Here is a 14,540-nt window from a genome sequence, read left to right as displayed (position 1 = left end):
AGCAGTCATCATGTCATTTTTGGTCATTTAAACTGAATTTATTTCATGTTTGGATGTTTCAAATAGGGTCACTGTATATATTAGAAATCAGGTGAGAAACTCAAAGCCCTTTCACACTGGTAAACAACATATTAGGGTGAGAAAAGCTGATGCTTTTGTCATTTGGGAGACATTGCCCCCTGGTGGTAGGATGACAAACTGTTTAATTTGACATGTAGGATTATGTTTAAATCAAGCTTTTTAAATGTTGAAATCGCCGAGGAACAGCTCAATTAATCGTGGCCAATATGGTGATTTGATTAATTACCCAGCCTTCATTTTCACATTTTTTAAGCGTCCAAAAATGTGAAAAGTTAAGAAAAAAGGAAAATACGTCCCTGACATTGAACGAGTCAAAGAACTTTCCATCTTAACTTTATACAATTGATATATAGTAGCAATCAAAAGTTTGAAAACACCTATATACTACAGGGTCTGATAACCATTAACAGGCAACGAAATTTAAGCTACTTTTAAAATTGATCTGTAAACTGAAAGTCATTGCAGATCTTAAAATACGATCATAAGCTAACTGAGAAAATGTCTTTTCTGGGAGATGTGCCTGCTGTGACTTCAAAATAAACACACTGATTTGGAAATGTTTTCCCAACTACTGACTGCAACTGTATTAAAAGAAAAATCGGGAAAACATCCTTTGGAAATTTCATTAGACTTACACAAACACAGCTAAAACAAAAGCGAGGTGATCACCAACGACCAGCAAAGTGCCAAGAAGGTTAATGAACTAAAGATGCTTGCGATCCAATATTTTTTGGTTTGTTTTTTTTTCCTCTTTGTTTTGCTGTGCATGATTGATTGAAACGATTCCCTTCCCGGACCATATCGCTTGTTAACTTTGCTGTCCTTTAACTTCTGCAACCCCGCGGGGGAAGATGTTTGATTTATCGGTTGCTTAAAAAGGTTATTTTTTCCGGTTGAAGCCACGGAGAAAAACAAAATAGACCACTGGAGGAAGAGGAAAGTTTTAGTTTAGGACAAAAACAACAGCAGTACATAAACAAATGAATAAATAAATATTAGGGCTGTACAGCCTAATTTTAATCGCAATCACGATACTGGCTACCGCGGTTAATTAAGCTGATCCTCAGCGATATTAACATTTAAACAGTTAAACACTTTTTTTTTTTTATTACTAGTCAAATCAAGCCGTTTGCCATCCTACCACCAGGGGGCATTGTTTCCCACATGTTTGCATGATAAAAGCATATACTTTTGTCTAATAAATTATTTACCAGCGTGAAATGGCATTGCGTTTCTCACCTGATACTTAATATATACAGTGCTAGCTTTCAATTAAGACCCATTTTGAACCCCCCCCCCAAAAAAAAATGGGATAAACTCAGTTTGAAATAACATAAATTGGTTAATTATTGTTTACTTTCTTTATTTTAGTTTATTGTTGTTTTTTGTAAATATCACGCCTTGCTATCTATTTATTATTTTTTAAGTAAGAATTTTTTATTTTTTGTGGATCTACGTAGCATGTTGGTTGATGGCATGTTTTAAGTTTCTTTTTTTTTTGTAACCCCCAAAATGAACTGGTTAAGGGGTACTTGGCTGAAAAGATATTTCACAGGGGGTACATCACTTAAAAAAGGTTGAGGACCACTGATCCAAACAACAATAATATGGAAAATAATTTATTTGTATTACTTTATTTGTTAATTTATTTTAAAAATAATTTTATAATACTTTATATTATAATAATATTATTGCATTATTAATATATTATTATTATTAATAATATTAATTTGAATAATTTATATATTTTTTATAACAATTTTATGATCATTAATAATAATAATTTCATAATTTAATTAATTTAAGAATTAATTAATTTATTTGTATAATGCACAGGTATGCATGATAATATTTCTATATTCCATCGATCAATTGATAGAATAATCGATTCAAAATATTGATTGGTTTGTTTTTGTCATTTTTGGGGTAAATTGTGGATTCTGCGTATATGATATGGTACAGTCCATATCTGAATGATATAATTACTTCGGCTCATTTCCTTGCCTCCTCACATTTCCACTCTCACTTCGCGTTCTGATTCCGAGAACCCATTTGCATACTTCAGTTGTGACGCAGCCTCTTGTTTATTCCTCAGCCCGCATCGGCCGTTATCTACTTAGTCGGCCCAATTTGCACCTATTACGGGAGACTCGGGCTTCCGCTTTCATTTCCGCAGATGCGAGCAGGTTGCCTAATTATTTTTGGATCCCGGGTCTGGGAGCTGCGAGTGCACTCGAGGAATTAGCCGCGTGGGTTTTAAACCGAGATGGCGGCGCTAAAACAGATTTTACATCGGCTTAATCGATCACGCGCGAACAATTTGGTATTAGTGCGTTTTATTGGCGCTCGGTTGGTAAGTGGCGTGCGCGTGGCGTCCGCCAACATAGCTCTTGATTAAAATGCCTTCCGAATGCATATTTGATGTAACGACGGCGTGTACTCTTGCACCTGCTACAGGTGCGCGGTTGTTGCGCCGCAGCGGGTCGACGCGAAACCCGAGATTGCCACGCTTAACCCGGCGCCGACGACTCGCCGCTTGACTGCCTCGGCCTCTCTGATGACATGTCGTCATGTAAGAGGAGATTCTGATAAGCTGAGAGTCATTTGATGCTTTAACGCAAGTCCGAGGCTCAAATAATTTAGAGACGATTGACGGACCGTAAGAATAAGAATGGCGGAAGTGTGTTTTTTGTCCGTCGTCGTAATCGTGGAGAGGCGTTCGCAGAGGTGGGAAATTTATATTTTTTTGCTGGTCTGACAATCGTCAGAGCCCCGCCCCCTTTCCGTCATCGGTCCGTTATTTTCTCGAGATCGTCGGCGTATTTTTGCCCAACTTTTCGCCGCCGCTAGAGGGCGACGTTTGACGATTTTATTTTTCTCAGCCCCCTCCCCTTATAAAATGCTTTCTTGTTGCCTTTTTAAATGAATGATACTGTTCAAATCAGTTAAACATAATTTCTTGTTAATTAGATGGGGTGTGTAAGGAAATGGGCTTTGCTTTTGTGCTGTGGCGGCAGCCCAGTTTTGGATCTGTGACGTTAATAGCCAGCAATGGCAGTGAATGAGTTCATGAAACTCCTCAACTCACTTAAACATAATCTCTTGCCAGCAAGATGCCACAAACTGGAGATTAAACAATACTTCTGTTTTAAAGAAACTCTTCAACTCACTTAAAAGTACTTTTTGGCAACAAAGTTTCACATAACGTTGCCAAAGTACTACTTTTGTCTTAATGGACTTCCTAAACTCACTGGAACATCCTTTTTGGCCAGTACTTTTCTCCCAAATGAATCTCCCCAACTCATTTGAACATTGTCACTTGGCACCAAGATGTATCGAAATGGTGCCAAAGCACTGACTTTGTCTGAATGGAACTCTCAAATCACTTCAACATAGTTTCTCAGCAGCAAAATGTTGCCGAAGCATTACATTTATCCAAATGAAGCTCTTCATTCCACTTCAACATAGTCTTTCGCCACCAAGATGGCTGCTAAGCAACTGTTCAACTCACTCAGGAATAGTTGTTGCCCAACAAGACACCATAAAATGGTGCCAAAGTGCTACTTTGTCTGAATGAAGCTCCTCAACATACATCAGCATAGTTACTTGGCACCGAGAAGAAACATAACGGTGTCAAATAACTACGTTTGTTGTAATGGGACTCCTCAACTCACTTCAACATCATCTATTGGAGACAAAATGCCACAATATGGTGCCAAAGCACTACATTTGTCAAAATGAAGTTCCTCAACTCACTTCAAGTCTATTTGCAACATCACCACTTGATAAGAAAATGATCGAATGGCAAAGCACCGCTTTTGGGCTAAATGCTTCAATACAATTCCCCGATACTTAGATTCTGTAAAAAGTTGCGCGAGTATTTTTTGTTGCTTTCACCGGAGTACAAAAGCAGAAAAATAGATTTTTCTCCAGCACAATAGAATACATTTAAGAATACAGGGCCTCACAATGCATTTTATGCTTGTAATTAGTTTGACTGTCATTTACGATATAAAAGAAAAAAGTGTGTTTTATGTTTAAATGTGTTTTGAGTGTATGCATTTAGTTAACGTGGTCTCATTGTATTGTAGCTTTTCTTCACCTACTTTGAAACGTGTCCCCTATCTATTATGTGCCCTGTGATTGGCTGGCCTTGAATTATTTTCCTTGACGGAAAAAGTTTCAAAAGAACGAGCCAGCACTCTTCTTTTTTTTCTTTTTTTTCCCCCCTTCCCATAAGCAAGGAAAATTTCTGAGTGAGCTTCAATGTTCAGATTGATTCCATCTCGAGCGAGCGGTATAATATCAGCCTGGCAGCAGGAGCAAATGTACCCCCATAATGCATTTCTCCGATGTCTCGCCTCTTTTTCTTTTTTTTTCCCGTGCTATAATAACTGCTCATCTTTATAACGATCTTTGTTTTCCCTTCCCGTTTGTTTCAACGCTTTTTTTTTTGTTTTCATGCTTCTTGCTCTGCTTCCCTCTGGCTCCACTAACCTCTTCAGACTGGCAATACGAGGGTAAGAGGGCTGTTGTTTTAGTGTACCCCCCCCCCCCCCCCCACCCGCCAACCCCGCCCCCTCCCCGCCACCCATCTGGCGCCCTCTCTCATTTCCTACATCCCATGAGCTTGCGGCGACTCGCTCGGCGTGACCTCCATCTGCGTTTTTTTGTCGCCCGGTTTGGTCACTGTCACGTCGTCCGCCGTTCCACCTGTGACATCAAAAAGATCTGTCACCTGTTTGCTCCTGCTTTACCCCACTTAGTATGTCTGTTTGTTCTTTTTTTTTCCCCCCTGTATACAGTCGAACCTCTCAAATTGATTATGATCCATCCTTCCTTGTAGAAACGTGAGGTTGTAACGTTATCAACAAATGGTTTTTAATGCTTTTTTTTTTATACTTTTTTTTTTTCAAATCAACTCATTCAATCCCAAAGATGTATTTTTTACTTTTTTTTTTTTTAAAGACTCGACTATTCATGGGCAAACTGCTGTCCAGGGGCCATATGAAGCCCGTTAAGCTTTTAAATCTGGCCTGGGAGGAGAGTGATGATGTTAACTCATTCAGTGCCATGGACGGGACTTCTCATTTTTTTTAAATAGTAACAACAATAATAATTCATACAATTCTGGTCAAATGTTTATTTTTATGGAGGGTAGCTGACATCCTTGGCTAATGCTTACCAAATCGAAAAGACTTAAACCAGACTGCTGTGCGATCCGTGCCTGATTTATTAACTCATTCAGTGCCATGGACGAGAATTCTTATCATAACAATAATAAATCATAAAATTCCGGTCAAATACGATTTTTATGGAGAAGAGCTGACACCATTGACAAATGCTTACCTAATATAAGTCAATGGAGAACTGTGGTGCTAACTGTGACCATTGGATGGCTGTGTTTCCACACTTACAACGCAGCTGCGTCAATTCTAACTGAAGAATGGAAGTCAATCTTTCATATGGCAGAACTCAGGGGTTAGGGTTAGGGTTTAGGGTTAGGGTGAAGGTGAATGAAAATGCTAAATATACTGGCCCTCTAGAGTGTTCCTTTTCAAATAATGGTCGGCGCTGAAAGAGTTAACGTCCTGAAGGATAGGGGAATTATCCATGCTTTAAAATACAGTGGACCCTCGGATTACAGCGTCCCTGTCTTACATTTTTTTTCATGTTGCGACGTGGAATACTGAGTTTTTTTGACCCCTCTTTACGGTATTTTCCCCGCTTTGCAAAAAAAAAAAAACAACCATCATGACACTAGGGGGTTAGCTGTATTTGTGTTGTTTTGTTCCCATCTGCAGGCGTTTTTAGGTAATTGCACTTATTCTCTGTTGCCGTCAATTCCTCCATGCAACGCGTCACTACAATGCTGGTCTGCTATTGGTCAGCGTCTCCAAACGGAGATGCTGGTCTGCTATTGGTCGGCCTCTCTCGTTTCAAAATGGCGGAATCGTAAAGCTTTGTTCTGTCGCGAATAGTTACATAACTGTATTTATAGTGCATTTTACTGCCTAATTCAAAGTTGAATGGGTTAGCTATGGGTCCCAAGATTGCTAGTGATGTTAAAGAGAGAAGTAAGAAGATGATTTATGCAAAGACAAAGCTAGCCTAGCCTAGGCTACCCTTAATATGGAATATTAAGGGTATATATATATATATATATATATATATATATATATATATATATATGTATATATATATGTATATATATATATATATATATATATATATATATATATATATATATATGTATATGTGTGTGTATGTGTATATGTGTATGTGTATATGTGTATGTGTGCATTCAAAATATTGAATCTGCGCGCATAATGGGGACTGTAACCTCCACTATAAACAAAGGAAGACTTTATTTTAATTTACCAAGATGCCCTCGTATAATATCGTTTTCGAAAACATTTTGGGTTTATATCCAATTTGCATGTCATACTGGAGGTTCTACTGTATTGACACCATATTGTACATCATGCATATTGTCAAAGCAGTGCACTAGCATAGGGCAGGATTTCATACAAAAAAGTGACGTGAAAACCAACATATTGTTTTTATTTAGTCAACTGCAATTAGTAAATGAGACTTCCTTCCATCTTGACAGAGTGTAAGCTGTCCAGGCCCGGCCCCCCAGCAACCATCGTGACCATCGACGAGGAGAGCCCCAACGGTACGAACACACACACACAAAAAAAAAAACAACTCATTTCCACAGTAGCTTACACACAAGCCGGCCAGTTTACCGCACCGACCACGACGTTATATGTACGCATCATGAAGGCTCGGAGCCGACACCATACACTCGTCTGTCACATCTCCCGTCATCCTTAAACTATTCTTTGGCTAGCGAGCTGTCAGCGCGCAGCTGATGAGTGCGTAACGGTGTGATAGATCGTTGCTGGGGGGAGGAGCTCTGCGTTGATGGCAAACGCTGGTGTCTAAATGGCACAGGTATGCGCGTGCATTTGTCCCCTGGAGGTATTTGCATCAACAGAGCTTAATGAAGGGGGTGGGTTGAAACAGCGAAGCTTGTTAACGCTGATGGCATGAAAAGGAGAATGACAAGAAAGTAAGCATTCGTTTGACACAGTGGGCGGGGCCAATATGACCTGTTTTTAACATTTCACGGGAATAAATTCTTAGTGCCCTCTAGAGGGCCAGTATATTTGGCGTTTTTCCTCATCTTGCAAGGCCAACTGAATCTTGTGTGCTGTGTCTATGTAAATATGGGCGGTATGATATGAAAGATTGACATCCATTCTTCAGTTATAATTGATGTAGGTAATAGCTATGTTGTAGTGCTCAATTGGCTAATATTTAGTAAGCATTAGTCAAGGGTGTCAGCTACCCTCCATAAAGATGTATTTGATGAGAATTTGATTGTCGTCATTACTGTTTTAAAAGACGAGGTTTTTCATCAATGGAACCGAAAGAGCCAAGCAATATTTCTCGAGTTATTTCGTCTATCATTTATAGACAGTTATGAGGACCGGAACTTCCCACTTGCACACGGAAAATGTACAAATGAACGGCCTGTAAGGGTTAAGCACGATAGCAATATAAGTTTACGATTGCAGTCCCGTACGGGCGTAATTTGGAGTTTGGATCAGCGCTTGGAGGACAGATGAGCCCACGGCCAAAAGCCCTGCTGACGCAACTTAGCGTGCATGTGTGGGCTTTGCGCTAATCCCCCCGCTCATAAAGTCCTCATATACCTGGGAGAGGACTCCCTTCAGGCTGCGGCGTCCCTTTATATTTATCGCCGTCCGTCCTCGCCGTAATGGAATGTAAAACAAAGCGAGCCGGCACTATTGACCAAAGTCATTATCCGTCTAAATGTCTTTCATCTCGTCATTGCGTCAAAAGTCGAGAAGAGGCGCGCAATAAGACCGCGTCCTTGTCCGGGACTTTCCTAATCATTGATTTTAATATGCCCATAAAAAGGAAGGCAAACACATTCACCTGAGTGTAATTATTGTAATCCCGCTGGCGGGAGGCGTCGCTTGAAATTTGTCTCCCGCCGATTGTTTTCACTTTTGCGCCGGCGCTAAACTCAAGATACGCTCCGATTCAATTGTGTGGGAGGGATTGTTGATAGCTCTTGAACCAAACGCCTCAAAATGGAGAGCACTACTTGGTTGGAACCCGTAAATTGAATTTCAACTCATTTGCTTTCAAGGGGTCCGACCGACACTGCAGGTCGCACTCCCGAGAAAAATCCAGTCCAACCAAACAGAACTTTTGGTTGTGTATTTCAAATAACTACCGTAATTCCTCAACTACCAGACTCGACTTTTTTAAATTGATACCATTCGAGGAAGGTTGATTTGTCAGCCACATAAGCTGAGTTTTGACGCAAAGATGAGCATTTTTATGTCCTCCGTATTCTTAATTACAATAATTCATGTAACGGGACGAGCTAGACGTCAGGTAGCTAACAGCAGTTCGCGTGAGCTGATATTGTTACGGAATTATTTTCAAGAAAAGAAGCAAACAGACTGAACCAACGTCCGAGTACATCTTCGGTCACAGACAGGAATAATAATAAAACCGAGAGGATCATGTAAAGGTTATGATGTTTCTCTCAATGTTAATGTTAAAAAGGATATAATTTAAGGTATGCGTCTACCATTTTTTGTCTGATAATCTTTTTTGTAGTAGCCATGGTGATTGGGCGGTGTGAAATGTTTTCTCTCTCTTTGGGGGAATTTGCAAATGCTAATTATAAAAAACAAAATATAAAAACATGATTGAATTTTTCTCCTGAAAGATATGTACATAAAAAACTTATTTGGGAAAGCATGAGGTAAATACTACTACCTCATTATTATTCCCTTATGTTTTCATTAAATAAATTATAGACATTTTCTTTCTAATGTCCATCCATTTTTAAAAAATCCTGTTTGACTGCAAACCATAAAAAACATCGAAGAGAAGATAAAAATCAGAGAAATGATGATTTATGAAGGAGTTATGAAAATGAGCAATTATTTCTGTACCACTAATTCAAGATTCATGTTTCAAGATTCAATAGTTTTATTATTTATTGTTAAAAAGTGTTCTTTACTTAAAAATTCAATTAAAAAAAACACAAACAAAAAAAATGAGCAACTAATTTTGCTCCCGCCATGTTTTTTTTCTGCTCTCTGGTTTCATCCTCGAAAATAAATATACATGCAGTGTGGCTCTCCTGGGCTCTTCACAGAATATTTTTACGTTTACTCTGAGAAGCGAGGCGAGAGAAGTTTGTTGTTCACTTCCACCTGTCAGAGCCCTCTGTTTTTTTTTTTTTTTTATCAACAGTTGTCTGATGAAATTCCGTTTGATTCTTTAAAAAAAAAAAAAGGCAACAAAGTTTGACACACGCTTTGAGAAGTAAGACCTTTTCTTGTCTCCCCATCCCAACTTTTTTTTTTTTTGTTTCGTTTTATTGCTCGTTTTGATTTTTTCTTCCCCAGTACAGAGAAATTCAGAGTAGTCGCAAAGGAATATATTGCTGTCGAAGTTCAAATGAAGCACGCTATGTTTAATTTATCCCAGCCGCCGTTTCAGGTGCGCTTAAAGCCCCCCCCCCCCGCGCTCTTCTATAGGCTCCTTTTGTTTACTGGGCCCTACCGATAAATTTGAAGCGGTTAATTAGATTGAAGATTTAACGGATAAGCTCAAGGCATGTCAGCAAGGGAGGGAGTGTCGAGATGAAATGTATCATCGGTTTGATGCAAAGCGCTAGTTAGCGTCTCCATAAACGAGGACGCTTTCTCCCGGCTTTTATCTTGTCCGGGCAAATTTGTGATTTGTACGCGCCGTTTGCCCGGAGTGTACGTATAGGAAAGGAGTAATAATGGCTGCCAAAGGCCTTTATTCAACAGAAGTCAATTGAGTGCTCTTTTTATATGCCGTATATGCCAGAAAGGATTCGCTGTGTTGATAAATGAGCGCGGCGTCAAAGGGAACACCCACTCCAACAAAAACACTTAAGTCCTGGGCAGGAGGCAGTCTTTCCGAACATTTATTGCGCCGAGCAACGCCGACGAGTATAATGTCGCAAAAGTACACTGTAATCATTTTATCTGTTTACTCAGAAATTGTCTTAACCATTGTGCGTTATTTTGACAGTTTTGGCGTCTTTTTATTCCATGTTATTTTTGCAGTATTTTAGCCACTACTGGTAGTGGGATACGTAAGTGCTCGTGTCATGTCGACATTTGACATCTGGGTGAAATTTCAGCTCTCTAGCGTCTTCTTGCAGTGCTTTACCTTTGATGTGAAATACCTTTGATGCAAAGGTCGGATTGGAGAAAATACTCCTCAAGTGTTAAAAACAATGAAGTAGAAAGAGAATCTGACTTCCCAGAACTGATGAGGAATCCGATCTCTCTCTATATATATATATATATATATATATATATATATATATATATATATATATATATATATATATATATATATATATATATATATATATATATATATATATATATATATATACACACATACTGTATTTTTCGGACTATAAGGCGCACTGGTATATAAGCCGCAGCAGCAAAAATTGAGAAAAAAAAAACAATAATAATCATTTGTGAAATGATGTTCAAGACAAGGAACAGTGTGTGTATATATATATATATATATATATATATATATATATATATATATATATATATATATATATATATATATTCTGTATTTTTCGGACTATAAGGCGCACTGGTATATAAGCCGCAGCAGCAAAAATTGAGAAAAAGAAAAAACAATAATAATCATTTGTGAAATGATGTTCAAGACAAGGAAGAATGTGTGTATGTATATATATATGTACTGTATTTTTCAGACTATAAGGCGCACTGGTATATAAGCCGCAGCAGCAAAAATCGAGAAAAAGAAAAAACAAAACAAAACAACTAAAAAAAACAAACATCTTTTGCCACGGATAAGCCACACTGGACTATAAACCACAGGTATATGGTGGTAATACGAAACTTAAATTTTCTTTATATATAGTTTTAATTTTTTACAAACTGCAACATCCTCTCTTTAAGAGACCGAACATGCCAGCATATTTTGTCCCAACAGTATATTTTTTGAAAATGGATGGATGGATAAAACCAGAGTTGCAGAGTTAAATAGCAGTTCAAACTCGAAAACAATACTCCGATAGCATTCTGTCTCCCGTTGTTTAATTGATAGATTATTTTGGTTGCACACACTGCAAATAAATACTATATACAATCATGAATTTATAAATACAATCATATATACTGTATACTGTAAATCAAATTTACAGGTCACAAACTTTTATACAAGATCTTATTCAATTTAGACCTTTTTTTTATATATATTTTTAATAATATATTTTAAAACTCTTTTTGAGCACAGTAGTTGTCCCATAAACGGACTCCTTGAACACACATTTGCTTGACCGGTGAGAAAAAACAACAGATAAGCCGCACTGGACTATAAAAAAAATAAATAAATAATAATTGCAGCTTATAGTCCGAAAAATATGGTATATACGCACAGTGTAGCTATTTGTATAAATATGTGTATATATAAATATGCCTGAAGTCAAATTTTAAAAGTATATATGGTTACTTTTAGGACACCCTGCTTTTACTTATTTCTGCTAGCACTACCACATTTTATACACGCTCGCTCTGCACTTTTTGCACTTGTGTTTGGATGCTAAACTGCATTTTATTGTCTTAATACTTGTTCTCTGTGCAACATTTCAATCTAATCTCAGGAATTGGTTAAAAGGAGACTTTTGAGCCCTCTTGTCAATCGCAATTCGCAGACAGCAGCACTTTGTCATGACTTGATGCACTCGGATTCACTTTAAAGTACTCTAGCCAATCATCGGCATTGGTAGCGAGAACACTTTTTAGGAAAACGGCGTCCTTGTCTGTATTTTTTTTTTTTTCTCGGCTCGTCTCCAAATTTGACCCGAAAGTCAAGCCTTGGCAGAACGAAGAGCGTCCGTCCTCGCCGAGAACGGGAGCGGACACTCCAAACTTCTCTCGACTTCTTTTCCTCGGCTTAAGGATCCATTTTGCGCTTTCCCGCCGTCATTCTAGGCCGCTTCACTCGGGCGAACACGGAGTTGAGAGCAGCCTTGTGTCATCAAGAGGCCGCATTGAGCTGAAAGGCGGATCGTTATTACCTAGCAACCTGTTTTAAAAAGACTGCGTTTGCTCTATCAGAAAAAAAAACAGGTGGCCGACCGGTTCGCCTTGAGAGTTCGACGGTCTCTAGGCGGCTCTGAAATCTAACCGGTTTAAACAATTAATGAGATGAGAGAGTGGAGATCTCGCCATGGACTCATTATCCACTCTTCAATTTAATTCAGTCACCTCCACTATTAGACCTCATCGAGCTGCGTATTGCCGCGCCCGTACTTGGTCTTTTTCCATGAGAGTGTTTATGAGAGTGTTTACCGTACCCGCTGATATCATGCCCACGGTCTTGTCCCTTGCGATTCGTAATAAAATGTCACAAGGATGACATCGCAGATGTGTGTGATGTCGTTTGTTCTCAACGGGCACCGAATGGTTTAATTATTTATTGGTGAGATTAGAGTCTGCATTAATGACATGAAAAAAGGAGAAAGTGACCGGGGTACGAGGATCGACCCGTGAGGGACTCCACGCATAATATAACTATACTCAAGTATTTTTAACATTTCTCTTGGTTTTCTTACTCTTCGATATGTCAGTAAAATTTCAAAAAAGCGGGAAAAAAAAATCCAGACTCTATGCTCATCTCTTTAATTACTCAGTCATCAGTTATTAAGATAGTTACCGTATTTTCCACACTATAAGGCGCACCTAAAAGCCTTTTTTTTTTTTTTTTAAAAAGCTGATGGTGTGCCTTATAAGCAGGTGCGCTTTATATATGGATCAATACTGAGATTGAGATTCGTAGATGAGGAATGAACTAATAAAGTAAGTTTTACCACTTTCTTTTGTGTGTTTACAGTTGAACAAGGTTGCTCATATTGACATTGAGTTATGATGCTATTGAGAGTTTGGTGTTATTATTTGATCTATTATTGTTATTACTTTGAGTATGACTATATTGTGATTGAAAAAGTTTTAGAATATGTCAATAATTGAGGGTACGCCTTATAATCCGGTGCGCCTTATATATGGACAAGGTTTTTAGAATATGTCAATAATTGAGGGTGCGCCTTATAATCTGGTGCGCCTTATATATGGAAACAGTTTTAAAATGTCAGTAATTGAGGGAGCGTCCTATAATCCTGTGCGCCTTAAAGTGCGGAAAATACAGTAATTAATAAAGTAATCAATTACTTTAAGACCTAATCGATTTCAACTGATTATAATTAAGTGGCAAAGTCATTGGTTACTTCAGGTAACTAAGTGCTGTAAATAAGTACTAGAATAATAATTTACTAAGTTACTAAGTAAGCTTTGGTGCTAATTTTACACAATATTAATCACAATGCAGTGCATGGAACACATTTGCTGAAACTAAAACAAAAAAAAAACTTTCCTCATAACCTCCTAGTGACATATGTTCTTCCGCTCTTCTGAATTCATGATTAAAAAAAAAAAAGAAAAATACGACCTTGCGCCAACCCAGAAAGTCTACAAGATATCCGTGCATATATTTTCTTCACCTCCAGAACTGTCACTCAAAACAGCTGTTAGCGCTGAAGCCAACGGATGCATGGAATAGTTCAGGGTAGCTTTGCATACACAAGCATCATTTATAACCCCGTTAAGTAAGGGCGAAAAGTTAAAAAGTAACAATGCGGAGTGAAAGTTAATTACTTTGAGTTGACCATGTGTGAAGATAGTGTGTTAAAAAAAATCAAATGCCTGCGATGGCGTGTTTATAAGCCACAAAATAATCCTTTATTGGGGGCATGACTGTGTTTATTGGTTTCCTGTAAAATAAAACCTGCCCCATTTAATCACATTAAGCACCCTGAAGCATGTGCAAAAACATTTTTAGTCTCCGTCTTACATAGGGTAATTCTTCTTCTATTTTTTAAAGAAATATGGCGTAAAAGTCATACAAATTCCACCAAATCTAATTATAGTACTATATATAGATTTAAAACCCAGTTGAGTTGGAGTCTGTTCCTCCACCCGTTATAAAAATGACTGCCAACACACTGAAGTTTTTTTTAATCTTTTGATTGCGTGCATGTTCTGCATGGCTGATCAGAATATAACATACAAAATTTAACTTATTTTTTTTTCTTAATTTCCCACTTTTTTGCTTCAATATAATAAACACTGTGCTGCTCCGTCTGGTGTGTTCCCCTTGGCCACATGGGGGCAGTATAATCTAGACGGACAGATAAGCATTACGTCAACGGTCACCAACAAGGTGCCCATACGCAAAGCTTGTTCTGTCTAGAGTTTACAACTGTAATAAAATTGTGATTTTCTCAGAATTTTACAATTATGCATAACGTATTT

The 14,540-nt window shown here is 38.1% G+C and overlaps 1 protein-coding gene across 4 annotated transcripts in view; it reads left to right on the top strand.

Annotated features, from left to right (window-relative positions):
- LOC148419908 (protocadherin-15-like) overlaps window positions 1–14,540 on the top strand; it is a 226,850-nt gene that overhangs the window by 73,996 nt on the left and 138,314 nt on the right. For 2 of the 4 annotated variants that reach the window (XM_088421421.1, XM_088421418.1), the window contains 2 exons: window positions 4,587–4,601; window positions 6,695–6,760. In XM_088421421.1, coding sequence (XP_088277547.1) covers window positions 4,587–4,601; window positions 6,695–6,760 — 81 coding nt within the window. The remainder of the gene's footprint in view (window positions 1–4,586; window positions 4,602–6,694; window positions 6,761–14,540) is intronic. The other 2 variants (XM_088421419.1, XM_088421420.1) reach the window with 1 other exon arrangement.

Source organism: Hippichthys cyanospilos, chromosome 8, assembly GCF_059441005.1.
Source record: "Hippichthys cyanospilos isolate Australia breed blue-spotted pipefish chromosome 8, RoL_Hcya_1.0, whole genome shotgun sequence".
NCBI classification, from domain to species: domain Eukaryota; kingdom Metazoa; phylum Chordata; class Actinopteri; order Syngnathiformes; family Syngnathidae; genus Hippichthys; species Hippichthys cyanospilos.
This window is presented reverse-complemented; position numbering and strand designations above follow the sequence as displayed.